The 18,973-nt window shown below is 43.7% G+C and overlaps 1 protein-coding gene across 1 annotated transcript in view; it reads right to left on the bottom strand.

Moving 5' to 3' along the window:
- Positions 1-4,421: 4,421 nt before the first annotated feature.
- Positions 4,422-18,973, bottom strand: part of CIITA (class II major histocompatibility complex transactivator) — a 57,762-nt gene continuing 43,210 nt past the window's right edge. The window contains 7 exon segments of the mRNA XM_025203246.1: positions 4,422-7,354; positions 10,729-10,821; positions 12,996-13,079; positions 15,016-15,099; positions 15,959-16,042; positions 16,692-16,784; positions 18,027-18,107. Of these exon segments, the coding sequence (XP_025059031.1) occupies positions 10,749-10,821; positions 12,996-13,079; positions 15,016-15,099; positions 15,959-16,042; positions 16,692-16,784; positions 18,027-18,107 (499 nt within the window). The 3' untranslated portion in view covers positions 4,422-7,354; positions 10,729-10,748.

The following is an 18,973-nucleotide window of genomic DNA, read 5'->3' as shown; positions in this document are numbered from 1 at the left end:
GCAGGAATGACACAGGCCAGGACTGATGTGTATCAGCATATGCCGGTGACAGGCAAGCATAGTATCAAAGGCATCTGTTATACTTGCTTTGTCTTATTCTCATGAGGACTAAAAGCTGAGCTGTCTCATTTCTTGAAAATACAACTGTGTGGACAGCAAAATCAGCTGCTGAGAAAGGCTGATGCACAGCAAAAGCATTGCCACTAAAACAGAACTTAACATATTTTTTCAGACTTCCTGTACACTGCAATTATAAATGTGAGTATTATTATCCGCAGTAGGCTGCCAAGTATGTATTTCACTTGTATTTATCTCAGCCTTCAATAAGTCAGTCTCCTTGACAGCTAAAGGTGGGGAAGGCTGACATTCTGCTGCTCCCTTGATTTGGAAAGGATTTAGACAGATATTCATTTGATGTAATTTTGTACATCAATATAAGTCAAAGTGGGGTTTAAACTGAGGGTTTTGAACATACAACATAGTAACACTTGCACAACTTAGATCAGTGTCTGGAGTGAATGGAAAATCTGCTCATCCTGGCTGGTTGCTGCTTTAGCTGCGTTTTACAGTGCCTTGATGAGGGAGCCTGTAACTGCATGTTTGTTTTGAGCAAGCAGCAGAATTAAGTGTACACATGACACTTACATGGATATAACTTGCATCATTACAGTTTTTTCCACTGATTTTTTCCAAGGACAACTCTTAGCTGGGTTTTACTGACTTACCCAGGTTTATCTTCTCCTTGTTTACACTGGTCTAAAAGCAGGATATACTGGTGTAAGCAAGTTGTGGGGCCAGACCCAGACAGAAGTTGAGGTCTCCCATGTGACAGATATTATTACAGGTATTATTACTAGATGGCAAGGAAGCAATAATGGCCTATTTGCATTTAGGAAATGAATACCCTAGGATGGAAGTGGATACACAAAACATAACCCACTATAAATTACATTCCTAGAATTTTGCCTTATTCTTGCACAGGAAAAAACTCCATTGGAGTGGGTGAAGTTGTCCTGGTTTAGACATTTTCTATGTTTGTCTGCTACTTTTTTACCTCACTGTAAATGTTTTGTCTGCCTCCACCCAAGGAAACATGCTTATAGAAAGCTTTTTCCCCTACCCTTGTTCTGTTGCAGTTTATTGACATAAGCTGCCCCCCAAATGGAAGCAGTCAGTCGCTCTCAATTCTTAACCTTCTGTGCCATAAATACATTTTTTAAAACTTGCAGCATTTCCTACAAGGTACAGGGTACAGGGTTACTCCACAGAAGGATAGCAATATGCAAGAAGAGTTTAAAGCAACATAGCTTGAAATATTGACACTTGAACTTTGGTGGCTGCCTAAATGCAGGAAGTATTGAAGCATTTCAGTTGTTGTCTTTTCTTTTCTCTCAATGTTCTGGGCTACTTGACATCTAACATTGGAAAATCTCACTGTAACACATTGGGGTTCCAGGGGTGGCCATGACACCCCCTGGTGGCTCTGTGACCATGCCCTACCCCTAGGGCACCTTCCTGTCTCGCTTGCCATGCCTTGCTGTTATTTTTAATATATAGGGAAGCTGCCCACAGGTCTTTGCTAGGCCTCAGTCCCACTGGACCACTCTGGCCTCTGCCTGTGCCCAGGTCCCTTGCTGGGCTTCTAAAGTCAACCGTACCTGGCAGGGCACCCAAAGCCTTAAGGACTACTTGCATAGCTCCAAATCCTTCCCTTTACCACACCCATGCCTCATGGGTGTTACTGCAATGTTGTTTCCTCTGTAGGGCTTTGGCCTCCTCAGCATTTGCCCCTTTAATCTTGCTAGGCCTTTTAGCCTGGGCCCACTGAATTGGACCTGACTTCGGGGCTCTAGCTCTTATTTGTCCCTTTGGTAACTGCTGGGCCCCTGGCCCCTGTCCGGCTGCAACCTTCTCTGGCCCCAGACCCCAGGCCTCTGCCCCCAGGGTGTGCCTTCTCTCTCTGTCTGCTCTGGGCTCAATATCTACTTGAGCCTCAAGCCTGTCCCTGGCAGGACTCAAGGCAGTCAAGTGCCCCCTGGGCACTAAAGAGGCCTCCATACCTCCCCTTCCAGACTCATCCCAAACCACTGGTTCAAATCATAACATAACATAAACCCCTGGGGTATAACATAATAATAACAACAAAGTAGCAGCCCTCTGTCCCTTTAAGAGGGCAAACCTTTATCTCTAACACAGCATGCCTCCTGGTCAGGGTACTTTGCAAGTTCCCTGAGCCTCCTGGTTCCTGTGAGCAGCAAATGGTCAGCCCAGCATCCTTGGGGGACCCCCCTGGGCAGGGGGTCCTTCCCTTGTGGCAGCCATGGAGAGACTTCCCCAAGCCAGCTTCAGCTTGGGCTTATAAGTAGGGCCCTGAGAAAGTCATGGGTTTCTTGTAGAAAATTTGAAGCATGTGCATGGGTAAAGTATCATTTTTCATGGAATATTAATGGGACTACCATTGATCTTGGCAAATGGATCCTGGTAGTTCTGTGAATATTCCATGATAAATGATATTTCACCCAAGCACATGAAGTAGGCACACACACACCACTCTGCCCCCCGCCCCAACAGTCCCCAAGTCCTGGCCCTCCAAACCCCTTTCCCCTCCCCTGCTCCACATACACTTACCTTCATTTGGGCTGCTCCCACGACTGCCTGACTGTGTTCTGACCATGCCCCCAGCAGCCGCTTGCAGGTTGGAGCTGCAAAAGCCCAGGTTTCCTCTTGCAGTTCACAAAATCGTGATTTTCTCAGGGCCCTATTTATAAGCTCCCAGAGCCCTGCCTACATCCAGTAAAGTGACTATCTGCAGGTGCCTGCTAATAGCCCTGTTAGTCCTGTTGCCCGCTGCTTAGCCTGCAGAGCTCCCTGGCTGGGCTGCTTTTATCTTGAAGTAACAGGAAGCCCCAGGCTCTCTGTTAGACTCACCTGGTAGGCAGGCATGACTTCTGCTTTTCTGGAGTATGAAACTGATCAGTGCTACTCAATGGTGATGTGTAAGAGGGGCACATGTCCTCCCAGCTTTCTGAGCTGATGGTGGGGCTGCAGCCCAGCTGGAGCCAGGGCCCAGCAGCTGGTGCCAGGGCCCAGCAGGGACAGCAGTGTGATTTCTGCACTGACTGTGGGGCATGTGGCTGAGCCTGGTCAGAGCCAGCAGCTGGCAGCGGTAGAGGCAGTTTTGGTATAGAGTTATATCCCCCCACTCTCAACACTTAGGCATCATCCACGATGGTACTCGGGGTCAAACTGTGCTTCTACCAAACCACTTGCTATTAGCATAGGGCATGGGAGACCTGAGCATTAGGACTGTGCGAAGCTTCAGATGCTGATTCAATTCAGAGGAGATTTGGCCTGATTTGGTGGCTGAATCTCCAAATCTGAATTGAATCAGGGGACCAATAAAAAGGTCCAGAGAGCTTTGATGATTTGGGGAGTCCCTGCCCACTGCAGCAGGGAGCTGGAGCCGGATTCCATGACGGTAAGTAGGGGGCAAGGGAGTGGGGCTGGAGAAGGGGGAAGGGTACCATGGGGGGACCCCTGCCAGGCCCCATCCCCTGCCTGCTCTCCCAGCCCCCTGACCCCTCCCTCAGCCTCCCCATGGCTCACTCGCCTGCCCCAATCCCGGTGCTTTAAAAAAAAGCCCCCACTCACCAGGTGCTGCCAGACGGGGGAGGTGATCCCCATTCTTCCCACTGCCCTACATTGCATGGGGGGCTCTGCATGAGCCCCCTGATTTCCCCCTGCCCCTGCTGTCCCAGCCTCTGCCATGGCTGCCCCACCAGCCCCGGCTCAGGCCTTTTAAGAAAAAAAAAACAACCCAAAAAACCCTGCACTTACCGACTCCTGCGGCAGCCTCAGGGCTTCAGAGGACTCATAGAAGAGCCCCCCCACCATGTGGCGTGGGACAGTGGGGAGCAGTGGGGATTGCCCCCCGCCAGGCGGGAACCAGTGAGTTGGGGGTTTTTTTTCCTTAAAGAGCTGGAAATGGGGTGGACAGAGCAGCCATGGGGGAGACTTGGGGGGGCTCATGGCAGAGCCCCCATGCAGCGTGGGGCAGTGGGCAGCACCCGGTGAGTTGGGGCTTTTTTTTCCAGAGTGGTAGGAGCTAGGGCGGGCGGGGCAGCCATTGCTGAGGCTGGGAGAGTGGGTGGGGAATGGGCCTGGGTGATTCAGAGATCCAGCAGAAGCCGAATCTCTGAATCAGATTCAGCTGAATTGATTCGGGACAGTGATTTGAATCACTGAATCATATCATTGTTTCCCGAATCAGCCGAATCTGAATCTGAAGCGAATATTAGCTGCTTCGCACTGGCCTACTGAGCACAGCACTGAATCTGGGGACCAAGACCCATTTTACTAAGTTTTTTAAAGAAACTTGAGGCAACATTTGGGAAAGTAAGAAGTTATTGTAAAATGTTTCTTTTATTCAGTTGTTTTAAAAAAATGTTTACAAAAATACACAAAAATATTGCATCTGAGTATACACAAACTGTACATTCTCTTTACAAACATGAAGACAATTTATACTTTTTAAATGAGTGTTTAAAGCCCTTTTATATTGTCCAGGTAAGAACCATTTTTAGCCAGTTTTATGGCTAAAGTTTAGTAAAATCTATTCTGCCCTTTAATAATGCACTGCTTGTGAGGAGCAGCTGCAGAATATAGCCCAGAAGAAGGCTATATCTTCCTTTCCCACAGCTTAAGACAACTTCTAAGGCTAGGAGTGTTCATAGGAATTCCAAGTTAGCCAAATGATAACCCATTTGTCCAGATAAAAGAGGGAAGTGTAACAGCCTTTAAGAGAATTTTTTCATTGTTCTAGCCAGGATTTACAAAGCCAGATACAAAGTGAGGAAATAAGGTTCTTTCCTCAAATACTATCCCTAACTTTTTCTACTTAGTCTCTTTCCATCTTCCTTCTAGTTTATCTGGTTCTCTCTCTCTCTGTCTTTGTGAACAATAGTTTCAACCCTCTTTTATTTTTATTTTGCCTTTTTTTGGGCCCCTCGTTCCCTTCCAAAGAGATTCTGAGATGTCAGAAGAAAGGTGTAATCAGATGGAAAGAGCATGCATGTCCATCTCAAGATGGACTGCTTTGCAAACACTAACAAAAACATGCAAGTGTTTAAAAAAGTTCTCTGAAAAATATGTAGTTTACAGAGGGAGACCTCAGCTTCAGGGTTCTGCGACCGCTCCTCAGAACGTGACTGTCTCCCTAAGTATCAGATGCCCAGGGGCTGTAGATAGGTAGGTATTAAACTGCCAATATGGTACAATCTGAGATAATTACTTCAATGAGACATATTGGGTCAGGTGTCTAAATGTGCACCTACTCATTCATCCCCAGAACTGGGGCCTGTAAAGGAACAGTTTTCTCATCAGCCTAAATTAGAGCAGTCTGAACCTGACTGACTAACTTCACGAGGCTGTTCCAGCAGCTAGGAATACCTGAACTCAGCCAAAGCTTCTATAGCTAGGGATGCTGGTTGAGACTCTCCAAGCAGCATAATGTAAAACTCAGGATTTCTTTTACCAAGGGGAATTTTTCAAGTATCTGAACATGTGAGCAGCTGCCTTGGTCAACTTAATGCAGTACAAAAATTTAGTCTTCCCATTTTTGAAGCAATGACAAGCGTTCTCTCAGATTTTCCTTCCCATCTCATTTCCCCATCTCCAGGCCCCTTTCCACAGGAAACCAGAATATTTGTCCTGAGACTTTGTCTCTGATAAATCACAGAACCCACCTAAAACTATTCTGAAGCTGAAATATTTTGGAAATCAAAGTTTTGCCAATAAAATCAGTGGGCCTGGATTTGGACCACAGCATATATAAGCTAGTAGTCAATATGTGTGCTGATACATTGAAAATAATTTGTCCATAATGCCTTATTTTTGAGACTGTAAAAAAAGGCTATAAATGCTATAAAAGGGAATGATTTCTTGTTAAAATTGTATTTGTTGAATAGTTTTTTGCACTTTCATATTGTCAGTTGTACATGAGAGATCATATAACTCTAAATCCAGGCCCAGGTATATGATTTGTACTCTGATATGTATACATTTGCTGATGATTTGGGGTATCCTCCACAATAAGCTCAAACATTTATTTAATTTTTTCATTTTATAAAAAGCCAACTTTCTGATTTCACGTAAGACAAGTTAAAAGTATGATTGCTTAATTTCACCTTTCGTTTTTCAGGACTTTTGAGTAACATCTTGTATGTGGGTATGTGTAATGGTCTTACTCTTAAAAATCATTCAAGTTTTCTGTTTTTAATTGTATTGTTCTCTGCACTTCTTTCTTTTCTGTCACTTTATTTAAAGGAACCCACTTTGCCTGTAGCTGATTAACAGATCTGCTTGAAAGAATACAACCAAAACAATTCATAGCTTATGACATTAGTGTAATATTGACATCTAGCTTCACAGTTGTGTAAATAGGCTGCAGTTTTAATAGTGCAGAATCAAACAGCTCTCATCTTTAGGCCAATCAGTCTTGTTAATGCTCCCTAGTATAGTGCTTAGAAATCAGTGGAAATATGCATGTGAAAAACTAGCACTAGAATTTACTAATCTAAGTTTTGTTACATATCCAGCAGGCACCATGGAAAAGATCTACTTTGATTAGCATGTGCTTGCTGAGATGCTACAGTGACCACAAGTTAAAGTCCTGGTCCCATGTGGGAAGTATAGTTACCATATTTTCCAGTGTATAACACCCCCCTGTGTATAACAAATCCCCAAAGAAGAGAAAAGCTGGTGGGAAAAATGTAAACATAAATGTAATTGAATGTTGGCCACATTTTATCAGAATGATTTCTATACTTTTTTGTTATGTACTTTGTTGTGTAAGACACTACTTAAATTTAGACTTCCATTTTGGGAAAAAATGTATCTTATATACCAGAAAATATGGTATGTGTGATCTTGTATTATGGAAGCATCCTGCATTGCATCTAGATCTTTTTACCATTGAGGCTTGATCCTACACATCATCTACTTCAGTGCAGAGGCACAACAAGGCAGCTCCATGCCTTGGGGCAGTGTGGGCTTCTGCCATGTTGATTGCATATTCTCACAATGGTGCTGCCTGGGGCTGCTATCCCAGTTGCACCCCATGTCTGCCACCCCCCAACTACACTATTCTTCAATGGGAAGAGAATGGGGTCCTTTGAACAGCATTTGAGACCTGATTGACTGAGAATTCGGATCATGTCATTTCCTGATTTCAGATGTCAATTCTGCAGTGCTCAGAGTAGGCAGCGTAACTGCAAGAGGTTTTTCTTCAATTATAGAGCAGCAAACATGATGAGAAAAGTCAGTGATATTTGTTTTCCCTTCTTCTTAATGTCACCTGTGAAATGATAAAAGCAGAATATTAACTATGCTCCTTTCAGGTTTAGCAGGTATTGTTCTTAAATCTATGAAATCACACATATGTTGCTCAATCTGATGTTAGTTACGCTGACTTCTTACTGATTACTTCAGACTATGCAAGATAAGAACCAGCTCTATTACACTTCAGTCAGAGCCTTGATTAATGGTGTTAGGCACTGTCCTTTAGCGCTTTCAAAAAGAGCATGCACTGGTATGGAAACATACGACAGAGCCACTCAGTGGCTGGAAAATATAGAGTCTCTGGGAGCCTTTGAGGCTTCAAAATAGTGAATGGAATGTGCTGAATATGTCTTGCAATGAGATATACGCTTACTGTTGCATGGTGCTGAGTATAATTATATGATAATTATATGGAACTGTAGTACTGTATCAGAGATGCTTTCTGGGCACAGTCTCATAAACCATCAAGAATTAGGATTTATAGCCCAAATCTACACTCTATCCCAGTCATAAATTAGACGGAGAAGGGAAAAAAAAAGATATGGAGAAAATGACAAAGTTGTCCCTTGTCAAATCACTTCTTTCCCATCATTTTTTTAAACCATTGTGCCTTTAGCTCCACAATGATTCCTCTCCTTTTTATTAAGGCATAAAAGAAAACAAGAAAAACATTGGAAGAGTGTTTCTAAAAATGTTTATAGAACTGGAAAATAAGGCTGTAATTCTGTGACAAAACTCCTGCTTTTTAAGATTACACTTTGAGAAAATACACTTCACTGTGGACTGTAACAAAATGATTGCTGTGCCTGCATAAGGATTTGAATAATTTTATTTATATTTTCTGGAGGAATATGGGGAACAGACAGCCAAGTGAAAACCTCTGTGCAGATCAGAAAATCAGGACAGGTGCAAATATGCATCATGTTCAGTAAGATGTTCTAGAACCTAGAAGTAGACATCAGTATGAAGAAGGGTTAAGTGATCATGATTTGAGTGCACACTTTAAATGAGGATAGTTTTTTCTAATAAAGGAAGCAATGCAAATGTTTATATTTTGACAGAATCTTCTCAACCTCATGTGCCCTTGGAAGTAACCAGCAGCCACTGATTGGCTTTCATCTATGCTGTTTTCACAGCAAGGATTCCCTTAGGTTGGCTGAGGGAGAACAAAGTTCTTGGCAAGTTCTGTCCCCTCCCCTCCATGAAAACCAAGAAGAGGTCCCTTAAATCAGTGCCTCATTCCCTATTATCAAGAAGGAACTTAACCTTTCAGGGTACTACCTTGGTTGTTAGGCTTGACTGTAAGGCCAACCCTGAGCCCAAACCCACTATCCATCTACACCAAAAACCCCAAAGATCAATCCCCTGACACAGCCTGGCCTGAGATCACAAGCTTTGCTGAGTGCCAAGGCCCAAGGGGGAGCTGGGATGCAGTCTGCCCCACTCTGCAGCGTGTTCAGAGGTCACCCAGCCCTGAACATAGGTGCGGGCCTCCAACAGCAATCCCACAAAGCCCTGGTCCTAAATTCCTGGACCCCTGCACCTCACTTCCCTTCTCCAGTGCTCAGAAGGAGGGATGCAATCTAAAGACTGATTTCTAGAATGGCTGTGTTCAAGGAAGCTCCACAGGCCTCAAGGTAGGATATAGATAGGGGAGGAGCAGCTCAGGTGGCTCAAGCTGGTAGAGGATGACCCTTAGGTCTGGCCCAAAATGTCACTGTAGACAAAGCCTAACTATCGCAGCAATAGGATGATCTGGGGGACAGCTATATGTGACCTATGAACTGTATGTGTTACTGCACAGTTGTAATACAGTTGTTATTTTGTAAGGTTCTGTATCTTGAATGCCCCTAGACGTCACCACCAACTACAGTGGAATGTACTTTAATACCAACACTTTGACCAACAATGAGTATGACAAGAAGGTGACTAGAGCTGAGGGAATTAGATTTTTCCTACTTGTCTGTAGTAAAGGGTGTGGAGAGTAGGAATTCTCCAAGCAACAAAGAGAGACAAAGGTAGCAAAGGATAGGTTTGATTTGGCTCACAGAAGGAACAAAAAGTGAAGCCTGATGGAGACAACACTGGAAGTCTTAGCAGAAGGGAGGTACAAGCATGCTTTTTGTAGTATGGTGCAGGTGGAGGTCAGCAAAGGGAGGTTAGGTGAAGGACCTGCCAGGATTAGAGAAGGCAAGCTGAAGTCAAGAAAGATTCCCTGGCTCAGAAAGGAAACCAGAGCTACACAGAAAAATCCAGGATCACACCAGAGCATCTCACCTCAGTGCTTCACTGAGGCAAGGAAATGTGTATGGTTTTTTATTTTTTTTATCAAGCTCTGCATATGTCTTTCCATGTTAAATAATGAGATATCATGGTTTCTGAACCCCTCTGGAAAGCCTCTCTCTGAGTTAACTTTCTAATGAGTTAAATGGTAGCTAGCTGTCCTCTTACAATGACCAATGTTGGAGTACAGTTCTAGAAAACCATCAGGATCAGTGTATTTGGTAGGAGGTCTAGGGCACAGAGAGGTATTTGCTTGTGTCCCCCCTCCCCCCTCAGTTTTCTGCAAAAGAAAATATAGAACTATGTAGTCATGTAACTATGTAGAAATGTAACTATCTTAAAGGCAACTCCTACATAAATATAGTGTAGAAAACTTTTCTTAATAAAAAAAACCTAATCTTTGTTTACTTTCCTAATTTCTCTTATAAGATGTGGAATCCTACTATTCCCTATGGCATTCTTGAGCACCTTCCACAGTTGGATTCTGTGTTATTCTGGATCTTAGGAAGATGCAGGGAGACTCTTTGTTCTCATTAAGCCTTTACAACTAACCTCTGAACCTAAACTGGTCAACTAACCACTTTCTGTGGATGACATCACTCTTTAGTAAGAGAGTTAACCCTTACTACTACAGATTCTAGAATCACTTTGTAGATTCAGCTGATCCTGTTGAGGTAACTAAACTATTTTTAGTGCCAAGGAGCTGCCATGCAGTTGCAGTTCAGGGAGAGCAGTGTTCAAGGTACAGGGGAGTCTGGGAGGTTGGTGTTAGTTGCAAGGACTAGGTTGTTAGGCCTCAGGTTCCATTGCTCAGATGTGGTGCTAGACAAGGGACATATGCCCTATGAGTGAGCCTACAGACCTCAAACTTGAAGCAATGCCTGACTCCTGTTGGACTCCAGGGCACATGAGATCCTGTAAGCCTTACATAGCACATGAGATCCTGTGAGGTGAGCCCTTAATACAACAGCTTGGGGACTGTCAGCCAAAGGAAAAACTCTATCCACCTCAGTGTGTGTAACATTCCACAATACTTGCCTCTTAATAACCAACTTCAGTGTGTCCAGAGTCCATATTAAAAAGAAAAAGAAAATAAGAGTTTAGTACCTTCAGAGGATCGGCTGAATCTACAAAATAATTCTAGAATCCAGCTGCTGCAGGTGCTCAAGAACTCCATAGGGAATAGTAGGATTCCACATCCTATAAGAGAAATTGGGAAAGTAAACAAAGATTAGAAGATTTTTTTTAATATGCTGTTTCTTATACTATTTTTATGCAGGAATTGCCTTTAAGATAGTTATATTTCTTCCCTAGGTGTCCTGGGGCTGGTCAGCCATTGGCCCGCTCACTTGTCTCTGGGCTAACCACCCACCTTCCTCACCTGCCATACCTTGATAATAATTATTAAGAGATGTCAGTCAGGTGGGAGGCTGCCCATGTACTTTCCCTGATGCCAAGGGCCTATGTACATGGCTCCGACCTTCCCTATACCATGTCCCATGCCTCACAAATGGCATTCATGGCCTAACACCCGGCCTTACTTGTTTGGCCTGACACCCAGCCTATAAGACTGTGCCCCCGCACTGTGACTCACACTCCAGAGTCTCACATGGGGATCTCACTCCCCATTGGAGCTTGTAATCTCTGTGCCCTCACACTGAGCTCTTATTCTATCAATTGGGGTTCCAAGTCCCTACCTACTCAGCTCAGGGCTCCCAGCCCCTACCAACTCAACTAAGGGCTCCTAGCCCAACTCAAGACCCTCATGGTCCTTTCCATACCCCCACACTGGGGTGTCACAATCCCCTGGAGCCTCATACCCAGCTCCCTTATAGCAGCCTCAGAGCTCATTGAAAATTGAGGAGGGAAAACAACAAATAGCTCTCTGTGCCTTAGACCTCCTACCAAATACACTGATCCTGATGGTTTTCTAGAGCCGAACTCCAATATTGGTCATTGTAAGAAGACTGTCTGCACTTTCAGAGGGAGTAGGGATCCCTTTTGTAGAAGTCCAGTTACGTGGGAGCTAATGACAGAGGAATCCCACTGTCAGTTAAAAACCCAGAGCAGAGATCTGTGATCTGGGGGAAGAAGCAGTTCCTGGTCAGGAGGTAGACTGGAACCCAGATAAGTTTGCTATCATGAGAGGCCATGCTCCAGTACTGGGCTGGTGCTAAAGGCTCATCCTGTTGCCTGGAGAAGGACTAAATGGTTTGTTATTGTTGGTTTATTGTTCACTGGTACAAGGGCTATGTGTGTTTAGAGAACTGGCTGAGGATCTCCCACAGAAGTAAAGTCAGATTGTAAGGCAGCAGGCTCACCAACCCACCTACAGTCATGCACCAGCAATAACTGATCCTTGGCATGCCTCATATATACCTGTCTTTCAGAACTGGCAGCTCTCCTGCCTCTCATATCACAGGCAACACTGATGCATATGAAGAATTTCCATGCGTGCAGTCAACTAGAACATGCTGCTTACTTCCTAACACAGCCTGTTTCTGAAAAGCCCCATCTACCTTTTAGTGAAGCATCTGATGGCAGCTTTCAGGAAGGAGTTGACAGCATACCCTAACGCCAGAGTAGGAAGCCAATAGCATTCACTGAGATGTTTGGGTTTTTTAAAAAAAATCTTAGAGAAGTGACTAGAAAATGATATCTCTGAAGCACAATTCTATTGGATGGTTTTTAAGAAAAAAATCCTTCTGTATTTCTACAGGATTTTAACACAGTTCCTATAGACCTCAACAAAATTCAACCATAGCAAGAATTTAATAAATCCCCATTAAATTCTATAGCTGTAGCCCATAACAGCAAATTACTCCCTGTTCTAGTGATCTCATAGAGGGGAGAGCACTGTGGCTTACTCCAAGAGTGAAAGCTCATAACAACAGGGTAAAGACAAAGCACTTGAGAGGTGACTTATATTGCAACTGTACAGTTAACTCTGGTTAATTTGCCATTATTCTAATTCCATGCCAGTCTCCTGTGCTATACACAAGGATGTTGCCATCACACTCCCATTGGCTGGGAAGAGCCCTGTAGGACAGGATTCCTCTAAAATGCATAGGAAGTGGGGCCATGTATCCCTCCAGATCCTTCCCCCCAGATCCTGCGCACATACCCCCAGAGCAGGCCGGGCACACTGTAGAAGAGTCTGCTTTGGAAATGGTCACAAATTTGCTTTTATCACAGAAGGGTTAATGTCAGCTGAGAGCTGAGTTCAGTGATGGACTTTTTGTCAAGTCAGTTGTTTTTGTATCAGTGATTCTTTTTTTTTTTGGTTCTTGTTGCAAACCCAACTAGTCCAGCCCACAACAGGAAACCCAACCTAGTTTAATGTTTTAATCTGTAAGCACAAGCTAAAGACTTACGCCAGGCTCTTCATGTGGGGACATTTTCTCAGGCTGCCACTCAGTCTCTGGGCACCAGCGTCTGTTATCTTGTTATACTGAACACTGAAGAAAACAAATATTTGCTGGTTGTTAGACTAAGGTTCACTATCCATTGGAGTAATCAACCATCACTGAGAAAGAGAGGGGATATGTTTATAAAAACTAGTCCCACAGGGAGTACTCGGGTGGTCATTCAGCCTGCCATTAAGACAGTCTCTTCACTGATCACTCTTTCAAACCATCCAAGATTTTCACTCTGCCATTACTCCATTTTACCTCAGTGTAGACTGCATTTTCTTTTCTGCCAAGCACTTCTCCTCCAAAGTTTGCCTGTGGAGGTCCTATTCCTACTCCAAAAGTAGCTTCCCTTTTTCAGAGGTGTAACAGGGCAGCTCAGTATCCTGGAGAGCAATAGCTCTTGGCTGTTGGTGGTAGTGATGTGGCCAGCCAAAAGCGGTGGCAGCTGTTATTTTTGCACATTGATGATACGCAAATGTTGACAGTGGGGGGCACAACTCCATGTCACTGCTGCCACCTCTGCCCCTGGTGCTGCCCCACCCTCAGTGCAGAAATCTGGGGGGGCACATCCCCACCCCCATGCCACTCCCACATGTTGCCTATGTTTTTGCACCCTGCTAAGTTGGTGCCTGGGGCTGCTTTGCTAGTCATTCTGTCTTAATTATGTACTACCTTTTTCTTGCTTTTAGGGACTTAGTACTGGTATTAGGTATGGGACCAATTCTTGATTCTTTTTAAGAATCAAGGTAGCCAAGAAGGTGTGGTCAACAAATTGTTAGGATTGAAAGCTATCTACTGATTTTTCCCTTAAGTCTACAGGTTACTGATGGTCCAGGTTTGGCTTCTGAATTCCATAAAGCCCATCACCTCAAATCTTTCCAGCTGTTTATGGGATGCCAGACTAATTAGCAGCTGTCTGTCAGGTAACACCTGGGCCACCACCAACAGTGCTAGAAATGCTGCAACCTGCCTCCCAGGCTGCTTGTACATGTGACAAAAAATCCCCTTTTTGTAGCTTAATGGCATCACACATTACACGTACTGGAGTTTTGTGGGATTTAAATGAGTTCGCATCGTTGCAAAGTAAACTAGATCCTGATGGCTTGCCCCTAGGGCAGTACAGGAAGGTGGCAGGGGGGTGGCTGGGTTTGCTGGCAATCAGAGAAGGCAGCGGGGATGGTGCACAGGGCACTGGAAGCCTGGATAGGCTGCTAACTGGCAGGGTGCTGCCCCAGCTCAGAGGTGCCTGATTCAATGCTTCCCCAAGACCACCCGGGCTTCCGGTGCCCCAGGTACCATCCCCACTGCCAGCAAACCTACTTTCCCTCCTGCTGCCTTCCCATGCTGCCCCAGGGGCAAGCCAGCCTAGTCCTGGGTGGCCCCAGGCATCCTGCCAGCCACAAGAGTCTGCTGAAGGTAGAAGCAGCAAGGGACCTGATCCTTTTTTTTTTTGGCAGATCCTGCTCACCTCTCCCACAGCTGGATGGTGAGCTGACAGATCAATGGCATAGATTAATGGCCTCCCAGCTGCAGGAGAAGTAGGCAGACTGCCAAAAAAAAAAAAAGGATTGGGCCCCTTGCTGCTTCTGCCTTCAGCAGGCACCTGCGGCAACCAGGGCAGCCACATATATACAGTGATGGAAATTGAAATGGTGAGGTTTCAATTAAAAACTCACCATTTCAATTTAGGGGTCATAAAATGCAATCTGAAGGACTAAACCCCTGTCATGTGTATAAGCGCCCCCAGGTACTAGTTAGATACCCAAAGGTGTTAGTTTGTATGATCTAGTGAGACTAAAGAGTTTCTGATTAATCCCAGCTTTAAGCCCAACTGTCTGTGGTATTAGGTAAGTCACTCAGTCTCTCTGAGTTGGTGCTCATATCTGCTGCAGGGGTAGAAGGTAACAATAAAATATCTGTCTACACAATCAGGTATATACTATCCATTTCCCTTTGTTCTTTCTGAAGATATCATACTCACTCTAGCACCCTTAAGGATGCCATTGCAGGAAGTACTTTTGCAATATTTTCTGCTCCGGCATCACAAATACTGTTGTTATACAAACTAGAGAAAACAAAAACAGCATGATCAAAATTAAAGAATGCAAGAGATGAAGTAGTAACTTGGAAAATGCATTATTCTTGCTTATTTTCAGCCCAAGTTTAAATGTTAGCTTCAATATATTTTAAATTTCAAATTACTTGAATATTTAAGGAAATATATTCCCCTTGTTCAGTTTACATATGCAAATCAAAACTAGGATTAGATATTGATAGGGAAAATGAACATCCTTGACTATGTTATATGGGAATTTAAAAAACATCAGGAGGACCAATGTTCAGGATTCTGGGCACAAGTGGGTTAGGAAAAAGCTTCCCATGAACAAGTTATTTCATAGTAGTGTTGTAGGGTATCTTGCTTGGTCCTAGGGTATTATCTTGGCCATTTTCAGGAAGAATATAAAAGTAGATGGACCACTACTGCATGCCAGGTGTTCAAATACCTCCAAGTTAGGAGTAATTTAATAATCATGCAATGATTATTCTATATAAGTATAACCCTGCAATACATCAGGGCCCTGGACAGGAGTTCCATAGGTTCATTTACTGATAAGTGGAATTCTGTCTAGAGTTCAAAAGGAGTTCTCAGTACACATTACTGTGGTGTGTATCTCTCTACTAGATTATATATTTATTTTTTAAAGGGAGAAGATCTGGAGTTGCTGGAATGCCTGAAATATCACAATAAAGAACTTAAGTCTCACAGCTCTTACCAGCCAGATGACTAGGGGCTGCAGGACCAAGCCCAAAACTGATTTACTGCAGTGTGTGGGTATTATTTATTTCCTGTATAGTAATTAACTTCTCAACTAAGGTGTAGCGGCACTTTATAGAAAGCAGTTCAAAAGAATACGTATACTCACCTAAGTGTCTTTAACGAAGATAAGGAAGGAAGAGCTGTAGCTAGTTTTTCCGCACCCAAATCTGTTATTTTATTCTGTGATAAACTGTAACAAATCAGATATTCTTGTTAATGGAATCTATTTAAACTGGTTTATTGTGAAGTTGCATGTTGCATGTGACTCTGTAGGACATAGCTGAGGCTGTGATGCAATGTAAAAATGTCTGCCTAGATAGAACCACCTCTACTCTGTGATATCTTCCAGATCAAGATAATTTAAAGTGTACTTTGATATTATAGATGACCAGATTACCCTGGTAAATTTGGAGCAATTCCACAAAAAATAGGTCAGTAACCAGTTTTTCTAAAAACAGATAAAGCAGCTAAAGAATTCCATGCTGAAATACAAAAACTAAAAAACATTAGTTGTTTAAAGTAACTAAATTGACTAATACTGTCTTGCCAGTTTGGCTAGACTGTGCCATCCATTCTTACTCAAGTACACATTGAGCATCAGGGATTTTTCATACCTAAACAATGGGAGGATCAGACATTAAAATGATTTCTCTTGATATTTCATGTGTATTTTGGAGTTTTTAAAGAATTGATGTAGTTTGTACAGGACAGCTTGGTAAATGCTAACTGCTTGACCTGAAGGGGAATTAGGAAGCCTTAATGCACAATCAATCCTTGGTGCCACAGGATTAACTTTTTTTTCTCCACTAGTTTCTGGAACTGTTAATCTTGCAACTTACTTCAATACTTCCAATGATGTCAGCTGAGAAAATACTTGAGAGAGACTTTTTACGCCTTCATCTCCTATTCCATTTTCACTCAGAGCATCCAAGCTGCCAAAAAATCACAGAGTGTGAATTAGATTTCCCTTTGAATTACTTTTGGTTCATCATTTATCTCAGAGATCTTCCCATAGATTTGAATAGTTTATTTCAAGTGGGCTCAATCAGGTAAGAGCAACCATCTGCATTCCAGCTTCCCTAATAAGCTGCTCCCTGTTTCCCCAACTCAAAGCCTAAGAGGATTTTGAGCAGAACTGCTTGACCCACTTCTTTTGATATGTAAATGGAAGAACTTTATGCCCCACTTACACTATAAAATGAACATTGTTAAAAACAGTTATGAAATAGCTGTGCCCCAGCTGTGCTGTAACAAGATTTCTTGCCTATGTGTACAGGAGAAAAACAATGTTAAAATTCATCTAGAGGGCTAAAGCAGATCACTGATATTTCCTAATACATCCTCTTTGGCCTAAGAAGTTTAGCCTATATCAATATGACCTAAGAGTGAGCCTGGAAATGCTTAGAAAAATTAGCCATGCTACTCCTGCCTTTGCCCAAGCCCATATATTAGACAGTATAGACGGTTTGAAAGTGGGTTGGAGTGTCTCTGTGTGCATGCCCCAGCAGGGAGAACCTGAGCACAGTGCTGGGACTCACACCCAGGACTACTTCAAGCCACTAAAGCCCATTCCCAAGCCATCTATGCTGTCTAATTTGTGTGTATGAGCGAACACAGAATAAGTGTGGTTCATTTGTTGGCCATGCACCTGAGCTAATGCCTGAGGACACTTACACATAGTCTTAGGCATCTGGATTAAAGGCCAGACTTAGTCCTAATTCTACAGACCATGTACTACCTTTTTTCCTTGCTTTTAGGGACTAAGTACTGGTATTAGGTATGAGACTAATTTTAATCCTGACTCACAAGACAATGTGTAAAAATCCATGGGGAAGGGGCTGGTTTTTGTGATGTGCTGTCATTCTTCTTCAGCTTCAATAGCCACTGGTAAGATATAATGAAGGACATAATAAGCCCCTGTACTGAGCTCAATTGTGAGTACACCTGGTACTTAACCACACTTTATGTCACCCAGTGAGATACTTCACAAAGAGTAACACTGGGGCTTAGTTAGCTTATGGATCTTGCTCAAAAGATACAGTAGGTCCTATGTGGCAGTGGCAGGGACAGAACTGAGAGGCCTTGACATCTTGTTTGTTACTTTAGTGGAAGCTGCTTGCCATCAAGTTCCACTGAGCACCACACAAGGACATTTGGGGGAAAATAGTACTCACTCTAGCTGCTGAAGAGATGGAAATGACACAAGAATTTCAACAAGCCTTAAGAATCCCCGAGGACCACATGCTGGACCCAGCCTATGAGAAAAAAGTTACAATCTTTTTATAGTACTTAAACAGCACAAGAATAAATCAAATGTGTGCAGCAAGGAGCAAAGAATCATGAGCTTTCTGTTATATTGCCTCAGCCTCACTGAAATTCTTCAAATAGTACTATAATGTGACCATAAGGTTAAGTACAGACATTCAGGGGCATTAGGAGGAGGTTAAATTGGTTCAAAATGGCTGCCCAATATCAGCTAAGTCAGGATGGGGATGTTGGGAGGGATTAGGGGTCAGTCCATGGGAGGAGGTCTGGTGCGACCCAAGGGTGGGATGAGCGGGGCTGGCATGATCTGTGGGTGGAGTAGGGTTTCTTCCCAGCAAATCTACACCTTTATCCCTCTGGCCTCACCCTGCACTGGGATTTATTTGCTCTGCTCTGGCATGTTGGCTCCAGCAAATGCTGATAAAAGTGGCTGCACCCAGAACAGCTTGTGGGATGGGGGTTGAGAGGGCTGCCTGGTTGGGCGGAGGAGGGGAACAAAGGGCTGAGGGGGGGGGAAAGTAGCCCAGTGTAGGGGGTGGAGGAAGGGGAGGGGTGAAAAGAACAGCTCCAGGGAAAGTGTACAGAAGTTCCATGCACCAGTTTGACCTAGATTGAATAAGTTTGATATTATGTAGATCCAGCTTTATCTTAGACCAGGTTCTCTACTTCTTAGACCAGTTTGTACACATGGAACATCTCAGCTCCAGGTTTAGGCTGATTGCCAGTCACTGAGACGGAGTCTGTAAGTGTAAGGTCAACACCAAGACGAGCTTGTCACAACCCAAAGGGTGTGATTTTTGTTTTTGTGTGCTTCGGCACTGCTAAATTGTTCCCGCTAAATTACAGCTTCTTTGCA

This window comes from Alligator sinensis, unplaced genomic scaffold (assembly GCF_000455745.1).
Source record: "Alligator sinensis unplaced genomic scaffold, ASM45574v1 scaffold73_1, whole genome shotgun sequence".
In the NCBI taxonomy this organism is placed as follows: Eukaryota; Metazoa; Chordata; order Crocodylia; family Alligatoridae; genus Alligator; species Alligator sinensis.
Note: the sequence above shows the minus strand (reverse complement) of the source record. Positions and strands in the feature narration are given on the sequence as shown.